We start from the raw sequence: 21,845 nt of genomic DNA, 5'->3' as shown, positions 1-21,845 counted from the left end.
TTTCTAACCCTGTTGCTCCTTTTTGGGAATTCGTATGAAAATTTTCTAAGATTGGAGGTTTCGACCTCGGCTGTGGCATTTCTAGATAGCCATCAATTTTAAAAATGCGCCGAAAAATGTTTTGCGATACGAGGAAAAAGATACGAATCGCTCCGTATTTTTTGACATAACCCGCGAAACGGCTAATCGGAGTCAAGGATCGGGAAACCGACTCCCCGCATTTCATTTTTCTTACTTCTCAGGGTTTCTATCCTTTGGTTTTCCTGAATTCACGAAAAAATGCCTTCAGACGGTGTGAGTTATAGACTACTTTAATTTTAATTCAAAATTGAATTATTTCAGAGAGAATGCGTCTCGATTCATATCGGCCAAGCCGGTGCTCAGATCGGAAACGCTTGCTGGGAGCTCTATTGTATGGAGCATGGACTCGACGAGGCCGGATTTTTGAAGGATGAAGAGGAAAACAAGCAACAATCTCTTCAAGCTTTCTATTCTGAGTCTATAAATGGGAAACACGTGCCACGTGCGATTTATGTGGACTTGGAACCAACTGTGTTGGATGAGATTAGGAATGGGGTGTACTGTAACTTGTTCCATCCGGATCAGATTATCAATGGCAAGGAGGATGCTGCTAACAACTATGCTCGAGGACATTATACTATTGGAAAGGAGTTGATTGATGTGGTGCTCGATAGAATCCGCAAACAGGTGAGCAAGATTTCCGAAGATGGTGTTTAGAGAAGAGAATACAAGGATAGGGAACTAGACAAGACTGTATTTGAAGATTTTAAATATATTTCAAAAACAGGGCTTCTATTTTACAGAAAAAGAAATAGATCCGTACAGTTTCGAATCTCTGGTTTTCATATTTTGAATGAAACCCATCCTCCCGCAATTTCCAGACCGAAAACTGCGAGGGACTCCAAGGTTTCCTTGTCTTCCACTCATTCGGAGGGGGAACAGGCTCAGGATTCAGTTCTCTTCTCATGGAAAGACTCTCCGTAGAGTTTGGGAAGAAAAGTAAATTGGAATTCAGGTTCGACGCTCTTGGCTCCCCTTCCAAGCCATAAATCCCAACTTTATAGCGTCTACCCGGCACCACAAGTCTCGACATCGGTCGTCGAGCCATACAACTCTATTCTCACCACGCACACTACTTTGGAGCTGTCCGACTGCTCGTTTATGGTTGACAACGAGGCGATTTACGACCTCTGCCGTCAAAAACTGCATGTTGAGGTTTGGAAGGGGGAGAAAAAGAACGAGATAAATTAGAAATGACATTGAAAAACGATGATCCTAATCTCAGAGACCGTCCTACTCAAACCTCAACCGACTAATCGCCCAAGTCGTTTCATCAATTACCGCGTCGCTGAGATTCGATGGAGCATTGAATGTGGATTTGAATGAGTTCCAGGTGAGAGAACTACAGTATGCATTTAGCCAGATCAAATGTCAAATTTTCCATACTAATTTGGTCCCATACCCTCGCATTCATTTCCCACTCGCCACCTATGCTCCAGTGATTTCTGCGGATAGAGTAACCCTACCGCCAAAAGTTTATGCTCTGAATTTTATTGTTTTAGGCTCATCATGAACCTCTATCAGTTCAAGACATCACCCATATGTGCTTCGAAAAAGCGAACCAAATGGTGAAATGTGACCCCAGTGCTGGGAAATACATGGTAATTCTAAAAAGAGACATTTTCTTCTGATCCTTAATATTTCAGGCTGTCTGCTTGCTGTATCGTGGAGACGTTGTCCCGAAAGATGTCAACGCGGCTATCTCGTCCGTCAAGGCAAAACGTGGAATTAACTTTGTTGACTGGTACTATTTTTTGTGCCCAGAATAGATAACAACTATACATTTTCAGGTGCCCAACTGGTTTCAAAGTGGGAATCAACTACCAAGCACCTGTTACGGTGGAGGGAGGAGATTTGGCAAAGGTACAAAGTCTCTTATCCTTTTTTTTCTTCGAATATAGAATTTTCAGGTCCACCGCGCGGTGTGCATGCTCTCCAACACCACCGCCATCGCCGAAGCGTGGGCTCGTCTCGACCACAAATTCGATCTAATGTACTCAAAACGCGCATTCGTACACTGGTTTGTAGGAGAAGGTGAGGGGATTAGGGGTTACTGTAGGGGCTGAGAAAAAGAGAAACGTGGAAGCACGTGCTCCTAGAAGAGGAGCCGTTTCGATGGTAGCCCGAAAAATGGAATATATTTTTTCTAGGAATGGAAGAGGGAGAGTTCGTAGAAGCTCGCGACGACTTGGCTGCTCTCGAGAAAGACTACGCGGAAGTTTCCAGGGATACCGCTGACTTGGAAGATGACAACGACGAATTTTAGTTTATTCAGATATTTTTAAAATTTTTTTTGTAAACTTACTCCATGCAAACTCAAATTATAACGCAAACAACTAAACCAGAGCCTGCTACCGTAATCCTGATCACTTTAAACCATAGCATTAAATACCTCTGTAATTACTCTCTACTACAGTAATCAACTAATATTTCTTTTAATAAATTTATTGCTTATTAGCTTTGCTCCTTCTAGAACAGATTTAGAACTCCGAAAAGCTACGTAATTTTATTAAAACTTACAGTAAGATAGACTAGTAAGGATCTGAATAAGTACTATTAGAAAATGGCACTAGTTAGATTTTTGCCAAAATGGGTGGGATACAAAAAGAATTGGGGATTGACGGAAATTGGTTTCAAAATCGGTGAATTTATGCAGAGAATACGTCCTTGGGAGTGAGATGCCAACTAGAGTGCAGACGAAAAAAGAGTGTCTCGAAAGGTCATTTGCTCAGTTCGTCTTCTCTTTTCCTTCGTCTTTATTGCCATTCTTTTCATTGCCACCCTGTCTTTTCTTCGTCTTCCGCTTCTTGGTTCGCTCTCGCTCCTCTTGATGGGAATCTGTCCCATCAGCTGAAAAAAAAGAACGTTTTCACTTTTTTAGTATCTCGTCTAAAAGGTCGTTTGGTAGCGATTTCGAATTAGGGAAGAGAAGAAAAAAGTTAACTCACAAGTGCTATCGTTTTGGCGAGGAGTGGTGGGAAGGTCGCTCCTTTTGGCGGGCACAGCGGATTTAGATTGTTTTTGTCGTTTTGTCATCCTCCTGCGACGAGTCTCAAGACTTGTGTTCCAGATGGTTCTAAATTTCAATATTTGGATTTTACAATGATACCTATAAAGTTACCTGGGCCCTCTTAAAGTCTCCACCGAGGTTCCAGGTGTCAACAGTTCCAAAGTTAGTGGAACATCCTCTGCTGAGCTACACGGAGTTGTTCCTTGAGAAGCCGTGAAAAATTCAGTCTCCGACTGAGAGCCACTCTCCTCAGCACTTGGAGCTGGAATCTGGTTGAAGTCAAAGATTGGGATTCTTCCGTGGGCCATTAGTGGTTGTGGGGTTCTGATAACTTCGTCTTCGCTCAGATCCAAAGAAGAGAAAATCCTCTCCATGTTGGTTGTTGGGCGAGAAGACATTGTATGATAAGAAAACAAAAACGGGATGAAACAAGAGGAAAAATTGAAAAGCACCTTGACAAGCTCCTCCCAAGGTGTGCAACGATTTTATATTTCTTCTCATGAAACCTACAATTTTTCGTTTGGAGCACACCTCCGTCAATAGAATACATTTGATGGCACCACGCAGATACACGGGATGAGACTGAAAAGTTCAAGACATCGGGAAGAAAATTTGATTATGGAAAGGCAAATGTTTTGAAAGATTACTAAATTCTAAGGACGAGTGAGTTGTAAAAAACTTCCAAATGTTAACAAGAAACGCTTCGAAAAATCCTGAAGAAAATTTAAAATAAAACATTTCCGAATGTCGGAATTCCGGAGAATTCCAGATTTCACTTTTCGGGATATTCGGAAAAAAAATTCGAGTTTGGAAAATCAGCACAAAAATTTCTCCGACACAAGGCAAAATTTCTGTCATGCTTCTACAAAAATACAGTACTCTTTTTCATAATTTATTGAAATTTTTGATTTTCCTATATTTCTCGGAATCATTCCATTGGGAATTTCGTTCTTGATTTTTACCATTATTTCACAAATTTTGAGGTTCTCCAAATTTTTTGTTCCAAGCAACCCTGCTTGAAGTATAACAGCCGAATACAGTAACCACTCCGAAACATAGAATGATCCTCTAAACAATTTATCTCGGTTTTTATCAGAGATGTCCAAAAACAGTGAACTGACAAAATATTGTTGATATTACAATGAAAATTTTGTCCGTCGACCACTTTTCAATATCTTCCACAGCAAATGAGATATATGTGGTCAAAGTTAAAGAATTGGGAAGCATTCTTTTGCGTTTACAGTGGCTTTATTACGGAAATCCGTACCTATCCTCGATTACCTAGCTAGTTTGCAATGTCAAACCAGCAAAGTGTGATTTCTTCCCCACTTGCCCAGTTGTTTCTTATCATTAACTATTTTGTTTATTGAATTATAGTCTTTTTTGCTTTCTTATCAGCCTTCTCAATTCCTGTCAATCCTATATAATATAATTTTCAGAGATAACAGATTGGTCGTTTCTTGGAAAAAAATTGGACTTTGTCCTTAAAAATGTTCAGATTCGATTGAATTTGAATGTGGGCATGTTTTTCTTTTTGGGGTTCCTGTTTTTGTCTCGTTGCATTGAATCAATGTCCTATTGCCCCCTTTCTAATCCGTTATTTCCTTTTTGCTAGATACCACCAAACCAACATGTTTGCTTACCAACGATGGTCCACAAGACGAGCGGAACGGTCTTTCCCTCCCTCTTCCTTACCTTCAAATATTTATTTTACCTTCTTTTTTCTGCCCAAGTCTTCGTCTTCCTTTCCCTTCATTTGTCGTTCTCCCTCAGTTCTTTTCTCTAACCTATAAGTTATCAAACCGTGTTTTCTATTCATCGTTTTCGTGGTCTCTTATCAGAGATAGAAATGATAAAAAGTAGTGGGCTTCTAGAAATTTTTTATCATATTTTATTCTAGAAACAAAGGACAGTCTGTTCAGTTTGTTAGCTTATTCTTTCGTAGCTTTTGAATTACTGTATTTTGTTTTTTTTTCAGTTTCATATATTTTTAGTTGTTTTTCTCCTTTTTCTTACACTGGTCATCAACCAAGAGATCGAAAGAAATAAGAGACACCTTAAGTAAACGAGCCATCCTCCTCCACCAGAAAGACCGTTCTCTTTTTTACCTCTACCAGTCCCATGTACTTGTCATGTTTACTTTTGTGTGTGGACGGAGTAGGGGCTTGCTTGCATATTGATCGACGAGGTCAAATGGCCGAAGGACCGGCACTATCACCGCACACACACACAACCGTGCACACAGACATGCAAACACGTCGCATTCGCATAGGCATACACCGTCCTGCCAATGGAGAATGATTCATTCTGACCGCCAAAACTTGGGTAGAAGCTTGTTGTGGATAGTGTTCTCGACGATGTTTTTTTTTTTCCTCCAGTCTTTTTCTCTTTCTTGATTATTATAAATATCTAAAACTTTTCAGAGATGGACTACCTTATGGATCGTTATGTCTTCGACAACTTGCCCTTCGACGTGGGACCGGAGGCTCGCAAAGAGTGGGGACAACGAGCACTTCATGCTATTCAGGTATTGTTTTTTCGAGGAGCTAGACTCATATTTTAGTATTTCCGAGCTTAGAATATCACGATACAGGTCACTCAGATTGACCTTTAGGTCTAAATTGTAATTTTAAACTCTATAGGTTCCCTATTAGTTAGGAGGTTTAGGGCACACTCAGACAGACAGAAAAGGAAGGAGTAGGTAGTTAATGTAGGTGAGAGCACAATATGAAAGAATCTCGATTGATCAAAGCGAAATGTGCCTCTATTTTCAAGTTTCCATGATTTCAATACAGTAGCTGGGGATACATCAACTTGAGGGCAAAAATGACTTAAATTGAGTCTTCAAGAGTAGATCACTTTCCAATTTTCAGTGGTTCGACTGGATCTGCAAGTACCAAGAAGTCTCGAAAATCTACGAAAACCACACATCCTTCCTTTTCGGTGAAATTCTCTTCTTTATTCTTGCTGGACTCACATTTGCTCACGCCTGGAGATCGGGAACTCGTTTTGTACTTGTCTGGTTTGGAATCCTTATTCACGCACTGAATGTTGAGAACCTTTGCTATTGGATCCCGGATATGGACAATTTCTGGCAGGCTCAAGGAATCCTTACCTTCTTCGGAGCACGTGCCCCACTTTACATTCTCATTGGAATCTATCATATGTTTGATTACACCTCATTTGTGCTCATGAGCAGGTTGGGCAATTTGCGAGCAGTTCAGAAGCAACATTCTTATTTTTCAGACTTCACTTGCCATGGTGGGCTTATGGGCCGGCTGTTGGACTTGGCGCCGTTATGCTCGACATGCCTTACGACATCATGGGGATCAAATTGGTTTGGTGGACTTGGCACGACACTGACCCGAACATCTACGATCGAATGAACTGGGTCCCATGGAATTCCTACTACTTTCATGCTTCGTTTGCCTGCTCCTTCACCTGGATTCTGATGTATTCTAGAAGCAAACTGGTTGAGAAGGAATACGATTGGAGAAAGTGCGTTTTAATCCTAACTGAAGATTATGACTCAATCAATAAAAAATTACAGACTTCCAAGAGAAATTCTATGTGTTCTGTTTGCTGGAATGGGAGCATTCTGGCTTGGGACTATCCAATTCGCTCTTCTCTACCATCCAATGCATGACATCTTCAAGGTTCATTCCGAGTACACTACCATCGCCTTCCTATCCATCTACGCGCTGATTGTGATTTTCGCGGATCGCCAGAACAAGAATTCCAGTGCACGGACTGGAAATAAATACTGGTTCGACGAGCTAGCTGCTGCCATTGCTATTGAGTATCTGTTCTTCATGATTGCCGTTGTCATCTCAGACCCAGTGAATATTGTTAGTGACGGACTTCACCAACCAATCGGACCGTGCAATGAGACTCAAAAAGTGCAAACACCAACAGGACTTGTGCTTCAGAAGAAGAAGTATTTCTGTGTGGATGACTATGATGAGAAGTACATCGACTTCCATTGTGTTCCAGGAGGTCCACCACAGCAGGTACTGTTTTTACTTTTATCCTTTCCTATCTTGTAATCATAATTTCCATTTCAGCCAGAGCCGGGTGTGCCTCTTGAATGGTACGCCGTGTGTGGAACTGACTATGAGAATCGAGCCGAGTACATTTTTCTCATCTGGTTCATCTGCATTCTTTACGGATGCATCTGGTACCAAATCGCCGCCAGGTCCGGTGTCACTCAAAAGGATCCAGTCAAACAGTTCAAGAAACGAGTTATTGGTGCCAAAAAAGATACCGAATCAAAGAAGACTAAATAATTGTCATAAGTCAAAATTATTCGTATTGATTATTAATTTTTTGTTTTTAAAATAAAACTGAATTCAAGCCATTTCAAGATTTACCCTTTCTTTTTTCCCTCTCCCTAAACACAGTGTCGATTATGTCGACATTGTGCTCGCTGCTTTTTTCTCGAGGTTCGTTTTCAAATGCTCTTTTCTTCTTTTTTTTTTCTTATCCCTTTTTTAAGAAGCCCTTTCAAATTACCAGGTTTATCCCTTCTCTCTCTTCTCCACGCCAACTTGTCAATTTAACAAAGTCGTTCTCCTTTTCCGTTTTTTCCGCATATTTGGCCTTTTAGAGGATTTGAAAATCGATGCACATGTGCTCGCGGCGGCATTAGGTAGTGTGGCAGAATGAGAAGGGATAGGTTGAAAAAGGGAAGAAGGTGCGACGGCAGGCGGCGAAGAAGTAGACGTTTTTCTGCAGTGTTCTTGTGAGAGCAAAAGACGTCTTCTGCTTTCAACTCACATCGAGAATCGATGCACTTGGTGTGTTTTTCTTTCCTGAGCACGCGTTTTTGGTTACGCATTTCTCGGTTTTAGAAGACAAGATTTTCAAAGTTAGCTATACTTTGTAGACTTACGATAAGAAAAACCTCTGTCATCTTCAAAAAAGAATAGTCTAGGTACTTTAGTGTTCCAGATTCTGAGCAATGAGATCCTTGCTCTTTGAGCTCAGTTATCTATATTTCTGCAGAAGCTATCAAAAATCTGTAAACTACAAAAATGTTGGTGATGTTATGACCAACAATTTTACTATTTGACTGGTTTTTGATATCTTTTACAGAAATAGAGATAACTGAGCTTCAAGTGAGTATCGGGTGCGGCTCTAGTAGAGAATTAACGAATTTCAAGAAGTTCAGAAAACTAATGTTTTTCTCTATTTTCATTTTTTTTTGCTGTGCTTTTAGGATATTTTTGATGTCTAGTCACATCCGATTCTGATCACAATCTTCAAAAACGTTTGAACTTCAAGTCTCGAACTCTATTTTCAAAAGCGGGAAGGTTACTTGGATGTCTATGAGTTCACCATCTGTCATCATCTCTAGATTTTTCATCGGCTCCAATTGTAGACATGACTGGCTCCTCATAACATATACACTCTGACGTTTAGCTTCAAATCTACGCTTCCTGATCTTTTCTTCTCACTCACACTCTCTCACTCCCTTCTCGAAAGCTCGATGCACTTCTTATCAGCAAATCCTTGATTTCTTGGCCTCTTCCTCTCGCATGACACCTACAATTATTTTGAAAATCCTCTCTTATTTTTGTATAGTGGCACCTCCTATATCAAAATGCACCAATTTTGATAGACTGAGTCACGAGGACACCGCCCGTTTTTCTTTTTTTAGATTATTCCATTCTGTTTCTTTCAGTAATACTCCTTTTCTCAGAAATGGCTGTAGCAGATGATCCTATTGGTAACTTTACTACGAACACTGTGTATAAGACTTTCAGTGGAACCTTTAAGAACATTGAGGTAATTTGAGAATTTCAAAAATCTGAAACGTGAAGACCAAAGTTTTGCTTTCAGATGCTGACCTACTGCTGCCTGTTCCAAAGCGCACTAATTCATCTAATCCATCCAAAGAGCCGTTGCGGAAAACTGGTTCGTAAATACGTCACGATGTTTTGCAGGACAGCCAAAGTAAGCATTACAGATATTTGCATTTAGATGATTCTGGAATATTCAGGAGTTTGGAGAAGCTATCCATCCTCTTCTCTTCGGATACGGCGAGGATGCCGACTACGGGAGAATTGATCGTCTTCTTCACGAGGGACGTTACGTGGTTGGGGGATACAAGTCTATTGAATCACGAGACTCGGATGAGCAGGAATCGGATCAGTCGGATGAGTCGTCAGATGAGTCGTCCACCGAGACAATCATCGTGGAGGTGGTATCTAGTGAGGACGAGGAGGAGGAGGATTTCGTGGTGGCAGAGGAAATTGAATTCGTGAACCCAGGGGTTTCGGAGCTCGACGATGAGGAAGAAGTGTTTTCGGCTGTCAGTCGTGCAGAGGCCCAAAACGTTGCCAATGTCTACCGCACCTATGCATCAATGGATAGGTTAGTGAGGATATTGTAAGGTTGTGGGACAACTGGGATAACCGCAAATCTTTTTGAAGGTCTATTTTTTAAAAATTTCAGTCAAACCGAGCAAGCACGTATTGAAGAGGCCCTCCGCGCCGATGAGTATCTTCTTAAGAAAGGCCTTATTAAGGCCAAGCAGTTTGGAGAAACCATTATTGTTCCATTCTAACTATTATCGCTTTATTTTCCTGATAATTTATTTTCGTTCGTCTTGTATATTATTGAAATTTTATTGTTATATTTTTATTACTAAAAATCACATTAATTTTAGATTTCTCTTTCCCAACTAGCTTCCAAATCTCGCCTTTTTTTCATTTTTGAAGAAAAAACCAACTCAAATTGTATATAAAAACGCTTTATGATGAATAAATGAGGAGAAAAAAATACTTTGAAGAATTTACAGTAATGGCAGGTGTCTTGATGTATCACGATTGTTATCACATTCGTCTTGGAAAGTTCTGGATTTGGGCACCGGAGGATGTGTCGTCGATGACGTTAAATCAACACTGGCTAGTGGATTCAGATTCAGATGATGAGCAACTAAAATTAGGGAAATCTCGGTTAAAAAAATTCGAAAATATGCCACTATATGTATTTGCATCACATGCGGGATTAGCTACTTTTTGTTATTTTTTTTTGAGGGATAGAAGTAAGTGAGTAAGATGGAAATCATGCGAAGATGAGCAGACAGTAGGCACAAAGCACATGGTGGAACAAATCATAACCGTGTCATTTCGAGCACTTGCTCCGCGTCACTCGAGTCTTCAGAATCCGAACGGAGGACGTGGTTGATTGTAGCTGGCATGTATGGAGATTTGTGATCTTCCAAGTCGGGCTCCATGAGTACGGTACGTGGGTCACGAGCAACTGGGACGAGTGGAGCAGGCTTCTGTAACATTTTGACATTGAAATTCGTAACAGATTCTAGAACGCTGAAACTTTGTGTTTTTAAGAGTTCTGCTGTTCAAAACCTCCAGTCTTTTTTTTGTGATTTTTATGCTGAGTTTTTGACAATTGCATTTTCTACGATAACATGGTTTGAAGACCGTGACATTTCGATATTCGGATAGTTTAAACTGTAATTTTAAAATGTTGAGATACTAATCTGCATAGTTTTAAGATTTTGGGATTATTTAATTAATTCTGAAATTAGAGAATTCTGGAAATCCGAGGTTCTGAAATTCCAGAACCTGAGATTCTGGAATACCGAGATTCAGAAATTCCGAAATTCTGAGATTCTGAGATTCTGAGATTCTGAGATACTGAGATGCTGAGATTCTAAGATTCTGAGATTCTGAGGTTCTAAATTTCTGAGATTCTGAGATTCTGAGATTCTGAGATTCTGAGATTCTGAGATTCTGAGATTCTGAGATTCTCTGATTTTGCTAATTTGCAGAAATCAGGCTACTTTTTTCTTAGTCGTAAACGGCTAATTTGTGAAGAAATTTCAGTTTTTTTAGTAGAATTTAATCTGAAAAAATCAAAAACACTCACCGGCTGCTCAATCTTATCCGGAAGTCGACACGTCGGCCAAATCACGTATTTTGCAGTGTCCTTGTACCTCATCTTGATAAATGCAGCCTTCTCGTTATCCACAATATTTTCCGTGTTTCTTGTCAAGAACTGCAAAAAATGTTTGTTGTTACTTTGAAGGGTACTCAACCGGCACTTACTTGAAGACTAATTGCCCGTTTGAACAAAGACGTTGACGATTTGGATCGCTCCAAATTTGTCACACTAGCATGTTTGCCATTGGTGGATGGTCTCGCCGATGCACTCGACGTGCCCGGCTTATCTTCATCCGAACGCCACATATCCACAGGTTTATAGGTACCCCTGCAAACTGGTGAAAATGAAAAAAACGTCGTTATTTTTCAACGAGAGGTGAGAAAGTAGAAAAAAGAATAGACTACAGGAAGCAGTCCTATCGAAAAATGCATAACAATGTTGAAATATTATATCATGAAGGAGAAAAAGGAGAACAAGGGAAGACAGAGAAATAGGACTGATTCATGTTATCATCAAAAACCAAAACGACGATAGCATTCGGAGAAAAATAATCAAAAACAATGACGATGGTATTTGTGTTCTAGGTTAGTTCTGAGGAATGGGATAGTAGAAGTGAGACAGAAGACTGGGTAGTAGAAAAAATAAATTCGAAAATTTTGGAAAGAGACGAAAAGACAAAAGATGCTAGGTTCCGATAGTCCCGAGAGTAGTAAAAACTGAACAGTATGCGAGAGAAAGTAATAGAAACGAGGAGAGACGAGATGATGAGTCATAATTGCGGAGGGCAAACGGCGGGAGGGAAGACGACGGACAAGAAGAAAAAGAAGGAGAAGGGCAAACCCCCGATGCAGGTGTTGAAACATTTACGACAATAGATAGGGAGAAGGAGACGGGAATGAAGAAAGAGACTGGCAGTTGTCAAAACAAGGGTTGTGTTATTTGTGGTAAAGATATATATTTATGGATGGATTGCTAGAAGAAAACAAGCAAGAATTGGGTGTTCCCAAAATTTATGAAATGAATCTTTTCAGGAGAAAAATTTTGGTTAAAAAAAATATGAAAAAAAAAACTTTGAAAAGCTGATTTTTGATTTCTTCCGATACGGTACCTGTCTAGAAGACAAAATAAGCACACCCGAACCGTCAACTTCAAGCTCAATTGTCCTGATTCCTGTGAAAGATATCAAACTATCGTCAATTAGTAAAACATTGGTGATATTATGATAAATAATTTGTCCTTTTGACAAATTTTTAATATCTTACACAGAAATCAAGAAGAATAGGCTCAAAGGTGACGTGGTGGCTGGGCTTCTTTTAGAAATACGGTTGTAACATGATTTCGTTTCGCTATTGACTTTTTTGTTCAAAAGTTCAATTTAAAAAGCGAGTTTTGGTATTCAGTTAAATTGCTTATGTTCTATAACTTTCTCAGATAAATCGAAATTTTTTGGAAGACTCGAAAGTTGACCATTTTCCAATGAAAAACTCAAAGTATTGTATTTTTTGACGGGTATTGTATATAATTACGAATTGAAAAACAACAAAAACTTTTGTGCCTTGAACTCGAAAACCTATTTTAGAAAACAGTTGGTTTTGAAAAAATGATTTTTCAAAAATAATGCACAAAATTACGGTCTTCCGAAAAATTACAGTAGTTAGATTATAGCCACATAAACCACAAAGCCTGAACCACTTTGCGTGATGGAAGTGAGCAGTGGAACCTGCGCCGTATAAGAGTAAGATTTGATGGGCTCGCTGGAGCAGAATAATTGGCTGGTTGCCGTCAGAGAAACGCACGTAAACGACTTCACCGCATTCTTCTTCCTTTCCCGCTTTCTCGTTTTTCTAGGACTTGGAGTAAATCAAATGATGGTCCGTTAAAGAAAAAGTCGGAAGAATGACAAAAGAAATTTTCGTGGTGAAGACCGAATCAGTGGCAATGGGAATGCCATGAAATTTGATTCTCTTTTCGAGACGCGTCTCGCTTTGCTCGTCATCAGTAGCGTCGTGGGAAGCAGAAGAAGATAGCGGAATAGCGAAATGGGATAGGGCATGGAAGAAGTAGCGAAAAAAAAAAGATGAAGGCGGAAAGTTGGTGATGTAGTGGTGACGGGAACGAGGACGGCCGAAGAAAGAGAAGAGAACAGATGAAAAAAAAAACTCACTTGACTTGGTGAATTATTTATCAAAATAAAGAGAAGAAGAGACGGAAGATTAGCTCTTTGGCAGATCGCCAACTTTCTCTTTTTAAAAAGAGACTAAAAAGAGAAACTAAAATTTTCGAAATCCTAATGTGGTGACACTTGCACATTCAATTTCCTTTCTTAAGCAACATTTGAGTGCTCTTTGAGAAGAGGAAGCCATTGGTGAAAAAGGGCAATGCAAATTAGTTTGCACCACAAACAAACAGGATAAATTGGATGGCGGGAGGGACCACTGGCGGAAACGTAGGCCAATATCAGAGAAGAGCAGAGAGCACAGCTGTTTGTGGGCTCACGGGAGCACACACAGCAAAATTGCATTCGAAACGATTATCGAGGAACAACTATTGTGATTTCGGCTCAATTTGAGAAGGTTTCATTGTTTTTGGAATGGAGCGGGAAGTTGGGATTACTGTAGAAATGAAAAACAAAATTTAGAATCGAATTTTTTGGAGACAGCTACTTTATTTTCAAGCGGACCGGCCCGGGCAGATGGCGGGTCGGCGGATAACTTGTCCCTAAAACGAGATAATCAGACAGTTTTTATACCAAATGATAGGTCTTGAAAGGGCCCGTTGCGCCTATAATTCGAGCCGAATTCCGGTCCGATAAGATTTCGAAAAATTTGTTTGAATGACAAAAAATCTGCTTTTTGACAAGTTTGGCGAAAATTGTCATTCAACCCCAGGTTTCGGCATGTTAACCGAACCGGAATCCGACTCGAATGGTATAGGCGTGATGGGCCCTGTTGAGATCTGGCATTTGGTATCAAAACTGTCTTATTATTTCGTTNTAGGGACAAGTTATCAGCCGGCCCGCTATCTGCCCTGGCCAGCATGCTTGCAAGTTTGCTTCAAGAAAACGTCCAAATTCAGAGAAATAAAACAACTATTGTTTTTGTTGTTTCTGTTTTCCTGTGTTCGTTTTTTCTTCGTCCACAAAAAAACAAGAGATACAAAAAACTTTTTTTTTCTCGCGAAAAAAAAACTGACACATTTCCAAAAACAAGAGAAAAAAAGAAACGAAAACAAAACTTTTGAGGCGGGTTGTCCATTAAAATAGAATGAGAGTTTGAAATTGGGTTGGGAGTGAAATGGAGAAGTTTTGAGAGATAGTTTTGGCTTTTGAAAACATAATAGGATTAGTGAAAACACGAAAAAAAGGAAATTTTCAGTTTGAAAACTTGAAAGAGACAGTAAAACTAATCGCTTTTTCTGCGGTATGAGAGGACGCTTCTACTGAAATGATGTTTACTGTTTGGGTGAAGCAATGCTGAGCAAACAGGGAAGAGCTGTCACAAAACCGAAAGATGATAAGACGTTTGCACGGATTTCTAGCATGATGTGGATATCTGTGCAGCTGAGAATCCAAAAAATTATTATTTTAAAAAATCTGAACTTCTGAAATTCCTTTCACCTCCCTCAAAAATGTAAATAATACAAATTTTGAGTCATTTTATCATTATTATTGTATTTTTTGTTCTTCTTGTCTCCCGCGCAATCTTCCCATTGCCTTCTTCTTCGTCCTCCCCTGCCGTTCGCTCATACCCGCTGACGTCACACAGTGCATTTGCGCGGGGCGGTGTTTGCGGACGACGACTCACTCATTTATTTTCTGCACCCGATTCATCAATTTTACCTGTTTTCTTTGCTTTTTTTTGTAGAAACTTTACAAATCTATAAAAAATACATTTTTCAGCGATGGAAGCTCAATATCAAAGCACAAACTTCCTTCTACAAAAAGTCCAACACGATCTGGGACGGTTGGAAGGAACGCAAAACGAACAGGACGCGCAGGTCGTTGTACAGAGTATTTATGGAGATATTTCGTGAGTTTTACATTTGAAACGTTCACCGCAAGATATTGAACGTTTTCAGAACACTGAAAGACAATTTGCAAGCGTTGGACAACTACGTTTCCCGTGAACAACCTGCAAGGCGGCAAGCGGTTCGTTTTTGTGCGAGGAAAAATCGATAATAACAGTTTTCAGGCACGAATGCGGGTTGATCAGCTGCGGATGGATGTTCAAAGAGTGGATATGGCAGTTTCAGCAGTGCACACAAGAATGACACAGAGATGGAGGAGTGCTAGTGAGCGAGAAGAGCTATTGAGTGCTCGGTGAGTATTTTGTTCTGATAGTTTGCAGGCAAAGTTTGGATGGTCTCGATTACCTGGGCACCAATGTAAGGCAGCTAATCAGCAAATGATTTGACCGATGTGCTTGCAAATGCACAGAATAATCAAATGAATAAATGTTATAGAAAGGAACTGACCTAGATTGATCCGAATATTGATGTTACAATAGAAGTTTTTTGAAATTATCGCTTCAATGAGGTGGAGAGGAAAGCTAGCTAAGTCGATAACATCAAATTTGAATGAAGAAGCAATTTTGTATCTCGTCGTAACAGAACTGGTCTGAAGCGACCCTCGTTCGGGTACCAACAGCCTTGGGGTCAGAAGATGAGTGACAATTAATTCCGGAGTGTCCAGAAAGCAGGATTCGTATTGCTTTTCTGTCGACTCAGCCGCATTTAATATTTGCTTTTGATACCTCCAATCAGCTCAGTACAGTATTTGATAGCTGCCAGTGCTAGTTGCCATCATTCTTCCAATGCATTTTAACTTTATTCAACCAGAATTTTCTTAACTTCCTAATCTGCTACTAGACTCGCAGCCAACTTGAGGCTGTAGGAAAAAAGCTATTCGTGGACTTCCAATGTTTGTAACGGTAAATCTGACTCATCGGTTATTCTACAGTAATCTAGAAAATTCAACTTGTGCTAAAATATTGAAATCCAAATAGAAGAGATCGTGATATCAAATTATCAGAGACGTTGATGTTATTATATACCAAAATTATTGATTTTCAGGTACCGACCCAACGACACGGCACTTTCAATTGGCGACCACGAACTACAGCTCAACGACCGTCTTCACTCCTCTCACAATCGTGTAAGTTTTAATTTTTTGTCGAAAATACCAGCAAATGCAAAGCTTTCGGCTTCACGACCACGTTGTCATTTTTAAAAACTGCCGCCTTGGCCATCCATTGGTTTCAGCAGCGACTGACAGCTAAAAATTAGAGTGATATGATAGTTTGAACCTCTGATCCTCTCCCAAATCTTCGTAGAAATCTGATTTTTTTAGAGCAGAGATTGTGGAGACAAAGTGGGAGATGATCTGAAAGCTCAGGGTTTACAACCAAAATAAAAAATCAATCCAATATATTCGTTTCCAGCTCGACGAACTGATCAGCCAAGGATCTGCCGTTCTCGACAATCTCAAGTCTCAGCACTTTAGTTTGCGTGGTGTCAGTCGAAAAATGCACGATATTGGACAAGCGGTATGTTTCCATACATCTCATTCCCACAATACATTAATGATTTTCAGCTCGGTCTCTCCAACTCCACCCTCCAAGTCATCGATCGCCGTGTTCGAGAAGATTGGATCTATTCGTTATTGGGTGCATTGTTTGCTGCATATTCATGTACGCATTCTACCGTTTCTGGCGAGGATAGCGAATTATCAACGAGTAGGGTTGATTCAAATGACCGTTATACCAAATCTAATGCCATTGCTGATTTCCTGACATTAAATGTTAATATTTTTGATTATTTTTTGCTCATATCTGGTCAGTATAACTTTTAAATTATTTTCCGAACACTACCCTATTTATTTTCTTTCCATTTCCACCTCGTTTGCTCTGTTGAATAAAATATTTCAAAGGAAATGATTTTGTAACATACTACAGCTAACTGTAGATAATTTTCTTCACATTTTTTTCAGAGTTAGTTTGATAATTCACTCATTTCAGAACCTTTTTAATTCACCTTCAGATTTCCTCTTCACAAAGTCTCTTTCAGAATTTCGGTCTTTTCTGACACTTCAGGTCAAGAAAAAACTTGTCATCGTGCTTGCTGGAATGGTACGGGGAGACATTTTTTTTTAATTTTTGTAATAATTTTCAGTTTCCAGATCTCAATCTATACTGTCAGCCAATTATTTCGGAAACCGGACCTATTTTGGTGCATAACTGACTTTTAAATACTCACGGATCTTTGAAAAAAATTTGCCAATGATCTGAAAACTGCGACATTTGACAAGTATTTGCCTTTGATCTGTGTACCTGTATTGCTGGCTTTCTCATGATGTAAGAGGGGCAAATCCGGGCATAAAGAAATGAAGACGAGGGATGGGGACCATGTTTACCGCTAATTTGCGCAAATCGGCGTTCAGCTAAAAAGGGAGAAGTTGCATCATAATTAGGTTCATTAGTTGTTACCTCACCTTCTTGATGACGATTGATGACGATTTTTTTTTGAAGTCTTGATGACGGTTATTTGGAGACATTTCTCAGCTCTCAAACTCATGATCTCAGACGAGACTCCCACCAAACAGAATATGACTACCAAAAACTTCATCTGCTCATTAGCCCGAAAACGTCACTGGAGATTCAAAATAAGGTCGAAGCGCGGTACTAAAAAACTAAAAATTGCTTCTCAGCTGAGAAGTAAAACAATTTTAGACGATTGATCTAGCCGTCAAAGGCAACGATGACGATATTCAAATTGCACACTATTCGAAAGGTAGATATCGGTCGCTGAAGCAGTCGGTCTTAGTTTCAGATCATTGAAAAATTCGGTAACTGTCATTTGTTTGGTTCTTGTTTATGACGTACCAGGAATTAGTTTTATGTAGAGAACATTTTTCTGGTCCCAAAAAAAAGTTTTCCAGTTTTCACTTCCCAAAATTTCCCATACTTCTCTCTTCTCCAAGGTTTCACAAAAACGCTTCTCCTTCTGACGGAAATGGAGCAACACGAGTGTGTGAGCAATTCTCCGAAAAATTTGTATAGCGCGCGTCCTAGCACCGTGTTTCATACACACACTGCCCCAGTAATAGCTGTTGGAGCCCGTTGTCGTTTTCTCCGCCGTGTTGCCGGACGTTGTCATGGCAGCTGCGAGCAGAGTCCCGTTGTGTGCATCGATTGAGCAAGAAGACGTGGAGACACACATGCATACGCTTCACCAGCTAGGCAGCTGCCAACAGAAGACGCCCTAAATTGGGCCCCGTTACCTCTGTCCTTTTTGGTCCCGCCCACATCCAGCATCGTCTTTTTTGGGGTTTTCATTTATGCTCTCATTCTTCCTTTGGCTTCGTTTTTTGCCAGCTCGCTTTTCAAATTCAAAAAACCCCTATAAAATTAATATTTTCAGAAAATGCGTGAGATCGTCCACATTCAGGCCGGACAGTGCGGAAACCAAATTGGAGCGAAGGTAAAAATGTGTTTCTTTTGAATTTTAGCATCTATAATGACTATTTTCAGTTCTGGGAGGTAATTTCGGATGAGCATGGAATTGACCCAACCGGAGCGTACAACGGAGATTCGGATTTGCAGTTAGAAAGGATCAACGTCTACTACAATGAAGCTAGTGGTAAGTAGCGGGGGTTTATTGCTTAATTAGGTAATAAATCATTCTATAAGGACTCTGGGTATCGTCTTTAGTCAAATTGTAGATGAATAGGCTTCCAGAGTCCCACTTATAATTATTCTGCTCCGAAACTTAAGTACATTGTTTGGACGATGAAATAGATATAATACACACCCCAAAAACGTCATTCGAACCTACCAGTGCCATTCGCAATTTTTTCTAACAGTTCACTTCAATTTTAAGATTTTTGGCCAAACCAGAATTAGAAATATCTTCTAATCTAAAGAAGGAAAAAACTCCAATGTTTCTAGTTGTTTAGAACTTCCCACTAAAATAGTGAACTGTTCAAACCACTAAATTTTGGAATAGTTCTCTAGAGCTCGCTAAATTCATTAAAATCGAAGTATGGAGAAGGCGATAATTGTAGTTGGTCGATACTGTACCTACATTCTGAAGTTTTTAGGATTTAATGTAACTTTGAGTACATGCCCTTTAAAACTTAAATCAACTTTGAATACTTGAATACTTCACTTTCTTTCACTTCATTTAAAAAAATATATCATTCCATGTTCCAGGAGGGAAGTATGTCCCACGTGCTTGTTTGGTAGACTTGGAGCCGGGAACCATGGACTCCGTGAGAGCCGGCCCTTTCGGACAACTCTTCCGTCCGGATAATTTTGTCTTCGGACAAAGCGGTGCCGGTAACAACTGGGCCAAAGGACACTACACCGAAGGTGCCGAGCTTGTTGACAACGTGTTGGACGTTGTACGCAAAGAAGCCGAAAGCTGTGATTGTCTTCAGGTAAGCCGCGGTTTCTTATACCCCGATTTCGCAATAGAGCATAAGGCCCGAAAAAGAGTGGGAGAGTACGGTTCAACGCCTTCTGGTGTGTCCTAATTTGTTGCTTCCTGTTTAGTAGTGGAGGTGGCGGTGTGCACCTGTTTCTTGAACCATTGTGACGGAAACAGCAGAAAGGAGGAGAAGTTACACAAGAAGGTGACATATGGCAATCAGGATTACTGTAGTTAGATGACAATTCGGATCAAACACGTGGAGAATACTTCGAATAGGAAAGCCTTTATTACTTTCAGGGCTTCCAAATGACTCACTCTCTTGGAGGTGGTACTGGATCTGGAATGGGAACCCTTCTGATCTCGAAAATCCGCGAAGAATATCCAGATCGTATCATGATGACGTTCTCTGTGGTGCCAAGTCCAAAAGTTTCGGACACTGTCGTTGAGCCATACAACGCTACGCTTTCTGTCCATCAACTTGTCGAAAACACCGATGAGACATTCTGCATTGACAACGAAGCCTTGTACGACATCTGCTTCCGCACGCTTAAGCTCACCACTCCGACTTACGGAGATTTGAATCATCTTGTCTCGATGACAATGAGCGGAGTGACCACCTGCCTCCGTTTCCCCGGACAGGTAAGAACTAATTGGACCTAATTATGATGCAACTTCTCTCTTTTTAGCTGAACGCCGATTTGCGCAAATTAGCGGTCAACATGGTCCCCTTCCCTCGTCTGCATTTCTTTATGCCTGGATTTGCCCCTCTTACATCACGAGGAAGCCAGCAATACAGGTGCACAGTACAGAGACATGTTTTTGCCAAATGTCGCAGTTTTCAGATCTTTGACAGTGCCTGAGCTCACCCAGCAAATGTTCGATGCTAAGAACATGATGGCTGCTTGCGATCCACGTCACGGGCGTTATCTCACCGTCGCTGCAATGTTCCGTGGAAGAATGAGTATGAAGGAAGTGGATGAGCAAATGCTCAATGTGCAGAACAAAAACTCGTCCTACTTTGTTGAATGGATTCCAAACAACGTAAAGACCGCAGTGTGTGATATTCCACCAAGAGGGGTCAAGATGGCGGCCACGTTCGTTGGAAACTCCACAGCTATCCAAGAATTGTTCAAACGGATCAGCGAGCAGTTCACAGGTACTTTTGTTTAAGTTTCGAATCATAAGATCTTTTTTCAGCTATGTTCCGCCGGAAGGCCTTCTTGCATTGGTACACGGGAGAAGGTATGGACGAGATGGAGTTCACTGAGGCTGAGAGCAACATGAATGACTTGGTTTCCGAATATCAGCAGTACCAAGAAGCAACAGCGGACGATGAGGGAGAGTTCGATGAGCACGACCAGGATGTTGAATAAATATTCTGATGCCGACTGAAATTTCCATTTTTTGATTGATATTTTCTATAATCCTCAACTTTTATATATTTCTCCTGTTCATTTGTGTCATAATGGTTACTTTGCTACCGAAGCAAACTTTTTTTTCAAAATCTCCTTTTTTTCTTTACAAACTAGTTGAACCAAACCTGTTTTTCAATTTTTAAGTCATTCGAACTACTAGAATACTCCTCAATTTTCCAATTTTCCTGTTCATTTGTGTCATAATGGTTACTTTGCTACCGAAGCAAATATTTTTTCGAAGTTTCAACTTTAATAACTCTCAACTTTTATATATTTCTCCTGTTCATTTGTGTCATGATGGTTACTTTGCTACCGAAGCAAATTTTTTTTCAAAATCTCCTTTTTTTCTTCACAAGATTGCTAAATCAAACCTGATGTTTCATTTTTAAGTCATTCTTACTACAATTATAGCCCTCGATTTTAAATTTTCCTGATCATCGTTGTCATAATTGATTTTTTCGCTACCAGAATATTCAGCATGCATGCGTCGCTACTCGCTACATTTTTTTCATCTATTCAGAAAAGTATTTCTATTAAAAAATTAAGTTATTCAATTGTTTGACACATTTCAGTTAATTGAACATGTTGCTGAACTCGGTTCGACGTGAGACAGAGAACTAGGAATGCTATACCTGATAAGATCAGAAAATTTTGGCTCTTTCCGGGAAGAACGGTCCCAAAGTAGGACCTTCGGTCCCATCATCGAACCGCCGGTCCCAACGAAATGCGACAACGGTCCCATTGTTTCGACAACGGTCCAATTGTTCCGACAACGGTCCCAATGTCCCGAGAACGGTCCCAACGTTCCGACAACGGCCCTAAGAATACGATAACGGTCCCAACCAGGCTTAATCTGGAAACCCTATTGGAAAAATCGGAAATTGTAATTTTTGTTTCAACTAAGAAACATACCGTAAAACCTTTAATAGAACGACACCCGGATCGTCCACTTTGAGCCCATATATCTCATTTTCTGTGAAAGATATCAAAAAAGTGGCTAACTA

General features: G+C 40.1%; 8 protein-coding genes across 8 annotated transcripts; 5 read left to right on the top strand and 3 right to left on the bottom strand.

Annotated features, from left to right (window-relative positions):
- Positions 1-279: 279 nt before the first annotated feature.
- Cbr-tba-8 lies at positions 280-2,347 on the top strand (the record flags this gene model as incomplete). Its single annotated transcript, XM_045238872.1, has 10 exons — positions 280-294; positions 343-708; positions 903-1,036; positions 1,086-1,236; positions 1,307-1,537; positions 1,584-1,682; positions 1,728-1,825; positions 1,872-1,944; positions 1,992-2,115; positions 2,232-2,347. The coding sequence occupies 10 exons, from the start codon at positions 280-282 to the stop codon at positions 2,345-2,347; spliced, it is 1,407 nt and encodes a 468-aa protein (XP_045095912.1).
- Positions 2,348-2,809: 462 nt separating this feature from the next.
- CBG16132 lies at positions 2,810-3,489 on the bottom strand (the record flags this gene model as incomplete). Its single annotated transcript, XM_002643426.1, has 3 exons — positions 2,810-2,931; positions 3,030-3,157; positions 3,203-3,489. 3 exons carry the CDS (start codon positions 3,487-3,489, stop codon positions 2,810-2,812), a joined length of 537 nt encoding a protein of 178 aa, XP_002643472.1.
- Positions 3,490-5,516: 2,027 nt separating this feature from the next.
- On the top strand, positions 5,517-7,377 carry CBG16133 (the record flags this gene model as incomplete). Its single annotated transcript, XM_002643427.1, has 5 exons — positions 5,517-5,618; positions 5,965-6,290; positions 6,338-6,589; positions 6,642-7,101; positions 7,156-7,377. The coding sequence occupies 5 exons, from the start codon at positions 5,517-5,519 to the stop codon at positions 7,375-7,377; spliced, it is 1,362 nt and encodes a 453-aa protein (XP_002643473.1).
- Positions 7,378-7,641: 264 nt separating this feature from the next.
- On the bottom strand, positions 7,642-7,683 carry CBG27445 (the record flags this gene model as incomplete). The annotated part of the gene is made up of 1 exon (XM_045238871.1): positions 7,642-7,683. The coding sequence occupies one exon, from the start codon at positions 7,681-7,683 to the stop codon at positions 7,642-7,644; it is 42 nt and encodes a 13-aa protein (XP_045099812.1).
- A 1,111-nt stretch (positions 7,684-8,794) lies between these two features.
- CBG27444 lies at positions 8,795-9,659 on the top strand (the record flags this gene model as incomplete). Its single annotated transcript, XM_045238870.1, has 4 exons — positions 8,795-8,878; positions 8,933-9,046; positions 9,093-9,466; positions 9,548-9,659. The coding sequence occupies 4 exons, from the start codon at positions 8,795-8,797 to the stop codon at positions 9,657-9,659; spliced, it is 684 nt and encodes a 227-aa protein (XP_045099811.1).
- A 549-nt stretch (positions 9,660-10,208) lies between these two features.
- On the bottom strand, positions 10,209-11,304 carry CBG16135 (the record flags this gene model as incomplete). The annotated part of the gene is made up of 3 exons (XM_002643428.1): positions 10,209-10,379; positions 10,985-11,113; positions 11,164-11,304. The coding sequence occupies 3 exons, from the start codon at positions 11,302-11,304 to the stop codon at positions 10,209-10,211; spliced, it is 441 nt and encodes a 146-aa protein (XP_002643474.1).
- A 3,595-nt stretch (positions 11,305-14,899) lies between these two features.
- Positions 14,900-16,717, top strand: Cbr-memb-1 (the record flags this gene model as incomplete). Its single annotated transcript, XM_002643429.1, is given in 7 exon segments — positions 14,900-15,027; positions 15,077-15,146; positions 15,190-15,317; positions 16,070-16,151; positions 16,438-16,542; positions 16,590-16,649; positions 16,652-16,717. Coding segments are annotated over 7 exon segments (639 nt in total).
- Positions 16,718-18,418: 1,701 nt separating this feature from the next.
- Cbr-tbb-4 lies at positions 18,419-20,799 on the top strand (the record flags this gene model as incomplete). Its single annotated transcript, XM_045238869.1, has 6 exons — positions 18,419-18,475; positions 18,526-18,634; positions 19,207-19,433; positions 20,113-20,222; positions 20,269-20,582; positions 20,624-20,799. The coding sequence occupies 6 exons, from the start codon at positions 18,419-18,421 to the stop codon at positions 20,797-20,799; spliced, it is 993 nt and encodes a 330-aa protein (XP_045095911.1).
- Between the last annotated feature and the right edge of the window lie 1,046 nt (positions 20,800-21,845).

The sequence above is a fragment of the Caenorhabditis briggsae genome (assembly GCF_000004555.2).
Source record: "Caenorhabditis briggsae complete genome, chrX, whole genome shotgun sequence".
NCBI lineage: Eukaryota > Metazoa > Nematoda > Chromadorea > Rhabditida > Rhabditidae > Caenorhabditis > Caenorhabditis briggsae.
The sequence above is the reverse complement of the archived record's forward strand: the minus strand, read 5'-3'. Positions and strand labels throughout refer to the sequence as shown.